The following is a 10813-nucleotide window of genomic DNA, read 5'->3' on the forward strand; positions in this document are numbered from 1 at the left end:
CTACATGGCATACTGTAGCATAACATTTCTGTAGACTAGAAAAGATAACATTTGAAAGAAAAAGTTAGCAAAATCCCTTTTATTTACATGGGTGGTAATAGATTTACTGATTTATGTTTTTATCTTTCAGTTCTGTGCAACTCTCGGCACAACTCCATCATGTGCTTTTGATCGCATCACTGAACTTGGGCCCATATGTGAGTAGAATTTACAGAAAGCTATCTATTGACAGAATGACAACATGTAACGATACAATATGAAATATTGTACCAATGTCTGCTTTTGTGCTCCAGGAAGGTCCTTAGCAACATTTTACTATTGTTCCTTAACTGGGCTGTCCTTTATCTATTCCAGGTAATTCAGAGACAATCTGGATGCATATTGATGCAGCATACGCTGGGAGTGCATTCATCTGTCCTGAATTCAGACATTTACTGAACGGTGTTGAGGTGAGAAAATGCAAAAATCATTCTGGAGAAAGTTGGCTACATACAGTAATGGTACATAATATTAGTGTCAAATATTAAATATACAGTATGTGGACTTTGGTATGGTCAACATTTTGTAGTGAGTGTTTAGAAAAATAGGTATATTGGTGCTAAATGACTAGACTACTGCCTTTTTCTGTTAAAGAAGTGTGAAGTGAGTAATAACCCAAAGTGTCAGTGGGACTATCACTGTGGCTTTTGATGTTGCTGTGGTGGTTTTGTCTCCTCATACTGTAGCTGAACGCTGTGCAGAGAAACAGAGATAAGAACAGTAATTTCCTGAGGCAGCATCAGAGACCTTTAGATAAAACCGTGCTGCTTTTCTTCAGCAAAGAAATGTCACTGTTTATTAGACACACACACACACACACACACACACACACACACACACAGGTTCAAACCACGTTTGAAGGAGGTAGAGTGTAAAGGAGAGAGGAATAGAGATAGATCAAAAGAGGATGAGAGTAGGGGACAGAAATTGGGGGAGAGAGACATTCTCTCTCTCCCTCTCTCTCTCTCTCTCTCTCTCTCTCTCATAAAATTCACATTATACACAACATTATATACAATCATGTAAAAAAAACAATGCAGTTGGTCTATAAACTCAATTGTCTCCAAACGGTAAACGTAAAACAACTTTTGCATTGGGGGCTGGCCAGCTCTTCTACATCGCTGGAGGCCTGGTTGCTAGGATATGAGTGATGGGAAGGCAGACAACAGGCCTCCTTTGAATCAGTCAGCATGGCAACTGTCTGCCAGGAATCTGTCTTGTATTGTCTCCCATTGCTGCTGTTTTCTATTGCGTTTGCGCAAGCAGATGGTGAAAAGGATATTAGAAAAATGATAGTGAACAAACAGATTAGAACATAGATTTGTCTATCTTTGATGAGCCTTTCCTGGAAAAGGTTTGTTGGAGAGGGTTTTGGAAAGGACCAACTGCATAGGTGGGATTGATTCTGTGGAGTTATGATTAATTCGCCCCCGAGGCATCGGTCAGAACACATTGGAGTGTTTGACAGGAGAGTGAAGGGGGTTTATGGCAGCTTTACTGGAAGGTGTAAACGCATGTAGGGTACAGGCACGGCATGGGTATGCAGATGAATGATGGTACTGTACAAGCACTGAGTGACAAATAACCACATACATTGTCATATTCTCAAAGTCGCACAATGGCACTGCAGCCTCCAGGCACTATCTATAACTGGCATGAATGAATTTGACCCATAATGCATTGCACACTTAAGGTGGCAGGTACTGTAAGTATTACACAGTTAAGGTGGTAAATAATAGGCACCCTTGAATGAATACAATTCCCTGCAACCTTCACAATGCAGAATTGAATTATCTGGCTCAACCCAACCTATTATAAAACATTTTATAGAGTTTAACAAAACACTTTTGTGGAATCATGAAGGTATCAGATTATATTGTGTTCTTTTCTTATTGTCATGACAGATTGGTTGCTTTGTTTTGTTTTTGAAGTTTGCAGACTCTTTCAACTTCAACCCCCATAAATGGCTTTTAGTCAACTTTGACTGCTCCGCTATGTGGTAAGTTGACTACCTATCACACAGTAAGCTTGAAAATGTCCGGTTCTCTTTTGAAATGAACTCTTGTAGGACCATACAGTTTGTGCTGTGTCTGGAAGCCAGGGACATTCCCAGACGGCCACTCACCCCACTGACACTGTATGCTCAACCTGGTATCTGCTTGTTTACTGAAAACAAACCACTGATTTGACATGTTTTCATGAAAGTAATGTAGAAAGCTGAAAATGTAAACCAGGACCTGGATCTACTGTAATGTCAGAATAGAGTTTTTGCTCTCTTGGGAAATGGTTTTACTATTCATAAAAATTGCAGATTTGCAGTCCTCTGACATGCCTTAAGTTATACTTAAGCCACCTGAATGTGTGGTTTACTTAAAAAAATCACTTCTCAACCTGTAACTTCATATACAGTAATTGTCCCTCTCTAATGCTCATGTGTCTGTACCAGGGGGGCAGGCAGACAGATTTTTTGTGAAGCCATAAGGAAATCGGTATTTCCTGAAAGTTCATATAATGGCCTGTTGTGGCGCTGTCATTGGGCCCAAAAAAACCCATAGCCCCATAGAAGTCCATGTATTTGGGCCCAACTTCACCTAGACTGTATTACCTTAATAAACATGGTCATGAATACTTTCTGCTTCCAGTCACTAGTTTAAAGTCTCATTTCTAATGTCATAATATTCTTTTTGGAAAATTATGGTCCCATTTATAAAAGAAATGACCATAAAGTCGCGTACGTTCTGAGGGGCGTGGCTACCGTTACAGTCTATGATCGGGATTCCCCACCCACTCGAGTCAAAATAAAAACCAACTAAGAAGAAGGGGGTAAGTCCCGCCTCGTTGTCTGGGCCAGCCAATGGGCCAGCTGGGCCCAAACGGATCTAGAAAGATGGCGATGTACAATTCAAGGTCTGACAGGCTTCATTTTACGTTCATGTTAGACCCGGGGAACGCTTTGTCCATATTTTTATGGATATATTTACAGTCTATGGTCTGTAATCTGTGTCATCATTGATGGGGAGTTCAAGCTAATAGAAACTAACATGCATGCCTGCATAATGCATGGACTCTCTTTACTAAATAAATGAATGAATGAAAATACATTTTGTTTGTTTGTTTCTTTCGCTACCACAATACTGATAAAAGTTCCTAAATGTACCAGTTAATGTTTTTAATGTCCTTGTTAAGATTGATAATTTGCTTATTCACCTCCAATCTAATGCTGTACTATATCTTGCCTAATGTCTATCAGATTATACGAAATAGAGGGTATGCGCATGCATAAAGTGAATGGCAAATCGACAGGCAAATTGAGTTTAATGAACATTGTTTAATGCAATCAGATAGGACTTTTCTGTTTGAATGTATGGGCTATCAAGGCCAGAAAATAGTTTTTTGCCACTCAGTGGGCATTCCTGCATAACTTCCGGGTTTGATGATGATGTCACGCGCATACCCTCTATACAACATATACTAGAAACTGTAACACTGCACTGTAGTCATAACAAACTGACTTCCATCTAACTACACCTCATTCAGACAGTACAAAGAGAACTATACGCCTCCCATCTGCCCCTTCTATCAACAGCACACAAACAGACATATACACTAAGTTCCTATCCCAGAAAAAAACAGTATCGGTTCAATTGACACATAAATGACTAATATTCTGTAGTGGCAAAAATTATAAAGTCGGTTTTGTTGTGGCATGAGTATTATTTCTCATTCTAATGGTACAGTACAGTGTCATTCCTTGTTGATTGTTTTAGTTGAGTGTTTTGTGTTGGGTCTTTGCCTCGCATAAATGCAAATCCTAAAACTAAAGTGGATTAAAGATACTGAACCTCTTGACCCTCTCATAATGATCACATTTCCTTATTTCATGGTCAGTGAATGGATGTTGATTCATTCAAAGTTTTTACAGCTGGAGAGGGTTCGACTTCAAACCCACAACCTAACCGTGACACTAGGGCAGCCCCTAGATGTTTATAATAATGTTCACATGAGTGTATGATGTTTTTAGTTATGACATTTAAAAAGAAAAAGGAAACTACTGGAACTTAAGCTCCCTGAATAACCGGAATAATTAGGTTGCAGATAGTGGCCGGAAGTGGCCGAAATAAGTTTTCTCAGACGGGTGGCTGGCATAGGCATAGGTGAGAAGTTCAGTCACACAAGAGAGACTCGGATAATCCCTCATCCTTGGTCTGCCCAGGGTCTTCTTCCAGTGGTACGTGCATCGAGGACCTCCCTAGGGAGATGCTCGGGAGGCATCCTTTCTAGACCTCTCTTATATTCTGTGAGTGAGACATTTCTGTTTTCTTGTCCACAGGGTGAAGAGGAGAACTGACATCATTGGGGCCTTCAAGATCGACCCCCTCTACCTCACACATGAAAACCAAGAGTCAGGTATAGTGTTATTATTTTAAACATTACCATTTATCACTAGTAATTTGTGAACAATAGATCAAATGGGTCTAGATGGATGAGCGATGCCTTATAAATTAATGCTCATTGGTTTTCAGAGCAATAATATGAAAATTATTTAACAACTACTCTATATGGTTTTAGTGCTCATATTTGTGTAATCAGCTGCAAGTGCAACTCTCCATCATCTGAGGAAGTGTGTGTGAGTGCGCATGCGTGCGTTACTGTGAGCATATGTACTGTGAGAGTATATAGCCTAATCCAACTGTACACACATAACCTAATAGCCTAAATACACACATGAAGTTAAGTGTGGGGATCTGGAGAGAGAGGAGAGAGGGAGGGGGGGGGGGGGGGGGGGCAGAGAGAGTCGAGACAGATAATCAGTGGATCTGCACATCACATCAGCTTAGTCAATCAATCCTCCCACCTTAAATTAAGCCCACTGACGAGTCAAGTTTTGAGCTAAATTAGTTTTTAAGCTACAATCTGTAGGTTTTATGTCCAGAGGTAATTGCAACGATGTCTGAACTACAATAAAGATTGTGGTGGATCTTATATTAATATTGTGACAGCAATAAATCATCTTGTACTGATATCAAGCATCGGTTTGTCTGTTTGTAGTTGTACACGCATGTTTATTTTATTGCATCATGTGTTCACTTAAGATCACAGAGTCACACCATAATTAGCCTGACAAACAGACAAAAGCACTCTGCATGTCACAGTGGCCCTCGTTAGACAATCTGAGCAGTCCAGGCTAATTAGAGGTTAGCAACTAATAGCATGGCGCTCAAAAATAAAGAAACCGGCTATAACCACAGAACTACTGAAGCATGACAGTGATTTCTAAGTGGGTGGGAATAATTATACAGGTGACCTGCCACAGATACACAGTTGGAATGCATACAGTGGAAGCAATATAATAGAATGAATATTGCGATTAAAGCTTTATATTTTAATGTTCTCAAATTCTGCCCAAATAAAACCTAACCCTACCTGAGTTCCATAAAACACACACACAACAGGCAAGTAATATATAAAGCAAGCAAGGACTAAAATACATCAATCATAATGGCTAAGCCAGGGGTCGGCAACCCAAGATGTTGAAAGAGCCATTTTCGACCAAATATAAATTCAAAATCTAGCTGGAGCTACACATTAGCTCCAATGTGTAGCTCCAGCTAGATTTTGAATTTATATTTGGTCGAAAATGGCTGGAGCTACACATTATAATGCAGCTTGCCAAGCTTTATTATCTCCCAGGTTGCAACAAAATTAGCAGCAGTGGTGGAGTTTGAAGTCCACGAACTGTTAAATCCTCTGTTTTCGTCGGCTATCTTTCTTTTTCTCCCTGTAGAAGCCGTAGTAGCGTAGCAGGCAGCAGCCTCTCACACTGTACACCCACTGGTTTGTTTATAATAGACACCTGGCTGGCGCGGCGCCGAGTGTGTCGCATACTATGACGCAATTTTTACAAAATTCACGTTTGGCCTCCTACAGAAACCATGAATGAAAAATAAAAATGTGAAAAAAATTATTTATTAAATTATACATTTATCAATTTATTTTGGAATGCTACAGGGAGCCACTAGCCGCTTTCGGCTCTAGAGCACAGAGCCTGTTGCCCTAGAGCCTGTTGCAGACCCCTGGGCTAAGCAAACAATATTTCAGGTTTCAACTGCTAATTTCAAGGCAATTCACATGACACCTCCAAGACATTTAAACTGTTTGAAAATCTGATATAGATAGATATAGATATCAGAAAAATGGACCACCAAAGCATAACAATTTGTTGAAATGGACAGATTTAATTGTTGACTGATCAATGATGGATATGAAATTTATGAATATTTATGTAACCTTTTCATGTGTGACTAAATCCTTATCTCTCTCCTCACAGGTCTGGTCACAGATTATAGGGTAAGAGGAATGATGATTTATTTTACTGTAGTTTACTCCAGTACATAAAAATGGCAGAATTATGTTGGGACTGATTTTGCGTCTCCTTTTCTCTCCTCTCATACAGCATTGGCAGATTCCATTGGGTAGAAGGTTTCGTTCGTTAAAGATGTGGTTTGTCTTCCGCATGTATGGACTCACAGGCTTGCAGGATCACATCCGAAAGGTGGGATACCAATTCAGCTCTTTACTCTATCTCATATGTTTTTCCAAAGGTGTCTGTAATTCCATTGCTGTGTTATAAGCGATTGCAACATGCGGTGTGTCCTCCGGTTTAGTCCACAACATATGATTTAAGATGACATTTTGGTTACTAGTTAGTTTGGAAACAATCTGTGTGCTGTGCTCCTCCTGTCAAACCTATCTTTTCTGTATTGTCTCTCTAGTGTAAATGCCACTCTTTCTTCTGAACCCTGCCCTTTTCCTTACCCCCAAACCCCACCCCACCCTTCACACACATCATCTGTCAATCATATGGGACATCAGTGTCTTCCATTTCTTCACCTTCCATTCCTCTTTGCCTCTTTCTTACAGGGCCTCACATCTGCACATATGCTCCTTCCTCCCCCTTCATGTCAATCAAACAAGCCTGTTCTGTGTCTGCTCTGTTTTAAATTAAATTAAGCATCAGTTCGTAGCAACATACAGACAGTGCACATGCCCTCCAGCCATACCACGTGTCTACATCCATCTATCAAAATAGATCGAAAGATCACAAAAATACACATGACATGGTTGTTTGGATATTTATATACTATGATGCTACTGGTGATTGCTAACATGATTTGACATCTCTTGCATTCAGACTGTATGTCTCTTTCCATTTTCTAAATGGGGAATGACAATGTTATTATTATATATCAATTTACTGTTTCAGTTCACCCGTCCGACCACCTAATGGCTGCCGTGTTAAGTGAACACTTGGGTGGCCCTGGCCCATGTGCATTTTCATCATGTTTATTTCATAAACAAACCTTGGATAAATGGAACTAACGCAGTATTCTTTAAGTTTCCACCAGTGGGTTGATGACCATTGTTTTAGTACTTTAAATATGAATATGACCTTTAGGTCCAGCAGTCTGGACAGCAGCATGCCAAGGTCAAGGAGGTAGTAACATGAGGCATTTGATGACCAAGACGTCATCTTTGACGCATTCTAATTGCCAAATGATTAACCAGGAAGCATACATTAAAGTAGGAAAAAGGACACAATAAATGAATGTAAGTTCATTATAATAGCTCACAAAACCTGTGTGGTGATGAATAATTGGCTGGGAATGAGGAAGCAAAGCAGTTGTTGTTGGCCAATGTTTGGCTTCATTAGGAAACAATTGGCATTGGATATGTGTGTAATAACGTCTAACTACGTACATGTGCGTGCACACACACACACACGCACGCACGCACGCGTGCGCGCGCGCGCGCACACCTTGAATAACATGTCTCCTTTGTATCCACACTTTTCCTGGGCTGTATGTGCTCCAGTTCCTGTTGATTTCATTGGATATCATTGGTCATCTGACCAGTTTCATTGGCTTTCATTGGATCAAATCGACAGGAACTGGAGCACACACAGCCCAGGAAAAGTGTGGATAACTGTACAGTAATTTCAAGCAGTGATGTGTATGGTTAGAAACTCAGCATGCATCCTATTATGTCACTGAAATCTGGGATAATATTGGATGAATTCTACCATAGGAAACTTTGATCTCATGATTAAACAATATTCAAGAGGACCACAAATTCATTTTCTGAACTGTTCTCTTTTTGACCATTATCATTTCATGGTTATTAGACACACATTCTATTTTCAGAAGTTCTGTCTAATTTGTAGAACGAGTCACACCATATCAGAGCACAATGTTGCCATCTAGTGAATATAAAAGGAAAATACAACCTTCAAATCTGTTAATACTGATATTGTTTACATTGGATATCACATCAATTCTCACTTAAATGCCATGATACAAAAGTCGTTCTTACTTCTATTTAACAAACTAAAGTATACTTTCTATCATGATTATTCTGCATAATTATAATTATAAATTATATATATATATATATATATATTTACACTGGTTTCTTAAAGGCAGTAGGTTCTGTTATAGCCTACCTTTCTGTCGTTTAAGCATCACACATTCTATTTCATTTTACAACTACTGTATTGTAAGTATAAATCATGCCTAATTTATGGTCTATACCTTGCAACAAAGTATAAATCAGGCTTGACGCTTAGCTTGTTTTGTTCTGTTTACAGCAAGTGGGCCTGGCCAAAGAGTTTGAAAGCTTAGTGAGATCAGACAAGAGGTTTGAGATTTGTGCAGAGGTCGTCATGGGACTTGTCTGTTTCAGGCTGAAGGTAAGACCACGTAACACATTTTCATAACTTTTAGAGGCCTTTTCACTTTTACAAATAAGACAGTATTTTTTTACCCTATAGTGAGTTTAAGTTTTTAATTGTATTGTGTATTGTGCATTTTCTCCCGCCCTGGGCTCGTTTGCATAAAGTATTACAGATGCTGCCAATTCAATTTCAATTGAGCTGCCAGTTCAATTTCCCCAAATCATTTTGTCATCCATTACTACAGTTCAGTATGTGTAGACAATATTCTTTCAACATCCCTTTATCTTATTACCTCCCGTCTCATCCTGCCATCACTCCTCTATAGGGCTCCAATGAACTGACGGAGGCTTTGTTGAAGAAGATCAATCATGCCAAGCGGATCCACCTGGTACCATGCCAGCTATCCGGCCGCTTTGTCCTGCGCTTTGCCGTCTGTGCCCGCACCACAGAGTCACGCCATATCAAAGAGGCATGGCAGCACATTACAACGCTGACCTCTGACCTTCTATAGGGACTTCTGCCCTGTCACAAAGGTCAGGGGAAGAGTTGCCTTGATGTCACTGACCAAGGAGTAGCTGCTCTGAGCCGTACATTTGGACCAAAGTTAGGAAAGGGAATATAATTTTAACGTCACAGATAAAAGATGTCCAAAAAACGTGACACTTAATATTTAATATAGCAGTTCTTAAGCCCCATTCACATTGAAGAAGCAGAAGCTAGCTTCTGCTTCTGCTTCCCATGTTATCTCTATGCAGAACAGCTTCTGCGTTTAAAAGCTGGAAGAATAGCTTTTTTTTGTTTTTGCGTTTTTTTTTTCTCACCGAACCTCAACTTTAAAGCAGCTTTTAAAAGCTGGAGCTTTAAAAATCTGCGTGTAGCCAATCAGAGCACAGCGTGGTTTGAGGAGGCGGAGTTGAGCTCATTTTACAAAACCAAAAAGCTCTGGAAAAAGCTGTCCGACCCAATTGTCCGCATTAAAAAATAAACTTTTTAAATATGGGCTGTATATGAAATATGAATGGATATTTGGCAAGACCATAGCATATTTAGTGATGGAAATTAAAGTTTATATGAGAAACAAGTTGTCGAAGCGGTGAAAACAGGTTGTGTTCCGTGTTCCGTCGCGAGTGTCACGTTTCTGGGGACAAGAGATCGTGCATTCACCCCCCCCTCCGGTTCTCATCGAAGCTATGGATGGACTACTGAACTGAACTCTCCAGAACGCTATCCGTCGCTTGTGGACTGTTTGTGGACTAAACAGTGCACACACACACACGGTTGATAAATTAGCAGATATAGATAGATAGACAAACAACTAAACAATATAGTTGTGTCGGAGTTTTCCCAAAAACCTTCCCCGAGAAGAGGGGAGGAGGCGGAGCAGCCCGCTCTCAGCGCGTTTCTGTGCCGGTCCTCGTGTGTTTTGCTGGACGTTTCCTCGCACTAAAATTAATTGCCCTTGTCGCGGGACCTCGCCCTGAGCACAGGGAGTTGACCACTGGTGTACGCTCCTCGACACCCAGTCTCAATTTAGGGGGTCCTCCGCGGGCCGGGCCACAGGGTCCAGAAGTCGGTCCACTTTCGCTCGAGGTTTCTCCTCGACGACGGGGTCTGGCCGCAGGTCACCCGAGGCACTATCACCGTGGTACAGTGGCGCTAGTAATGTACGTACTACAGGAGTGGGGCCTTGATCATACCTTATATCAGTTGTATGTACCCCCTCTATTTATGCAATATGTTGCCCATGTTTTGTGATTGGTTTGCTGCGTTCTGAATCGATAAACCAATCGCATATAAGATTTATTTGAGGGAATCATTTAAATTGGTCTATTGCGTAGGCCTATCGATGAACCTCATACCAAAAGTTGAAAGATAGTAGATAGCCTATATTTATAGATAGATAGAACACGTGTGTGTGTGTGTGTGTGTGTGTGTGTGTGTGTGTGTGTGAGATATTGAGCACCGTGGAGGAGCCGACACGGGGCTCACTTGCGAGCCAGTTCTCTCTCAGTGCCCCTGCAGTAATTACCCCCTCCCGGTTCC

At 40.6% G+C, this 10813-nt stretch overlaps 1 protein-coding gene across 3 annotated transcripts in view; it reads left to right on the plus strand.

The window, feature by feature from the left end:
- Positions 1-9608, plus strand: part of LOC308317816 (aromatic-L-amino-acid decarboxylase-like) — a 28282-nt gene extending 18674 nt beyond the window's left edge. For all 3 annotated transcript variants that reach the window (XM_080767099.1, XM_080767098.1, XM_080767100.1), the window contains 8 exons: positions 131-197; positions 355-449; positions 1971-2038; positions 4370-4446; positions 6368-6387; positions 6494-6592; positions 8684-8785; positions 9096-9608. In XM_080767099.1, coding sequence (XP_080623225.1) covers positions 131-197; positions 355-449; positions 1971-2038; positions 4370-4446; positions 6368-6387; positions 6494-6592; positions 8684-8785; positions 9096-9281 — 714 coding nt within the window. In that variant the 3' untranslated portion in view covers positions 9282-9608. The remainder of the gene's footprint in view (positions 1-130; positions 198-354; positions 450-1970; positions 2039-4369; positions 4447-6367; positions 6388-6493; positions 6593-8683; positions 8786-9095) is intronic.
- The last annotated feature ends 1205 nt before the right edge of the window (positions 9609-10813 follow it).

The sequence above is a fragment of the Protomyctophum bolini genome, assembly GCF_963924005.1.
Source record: "Protomyctophum bolini genome assembly, chromosome: 7".
In the NCBI taxonomy this organism is placed as follows: domain Eukaryota; kingdom Metazoa; phylum Chordata; class Actinopteri; order Myctophiformes; family Myctophidae; genus Protomyctophum; species Protomyctophum bolini.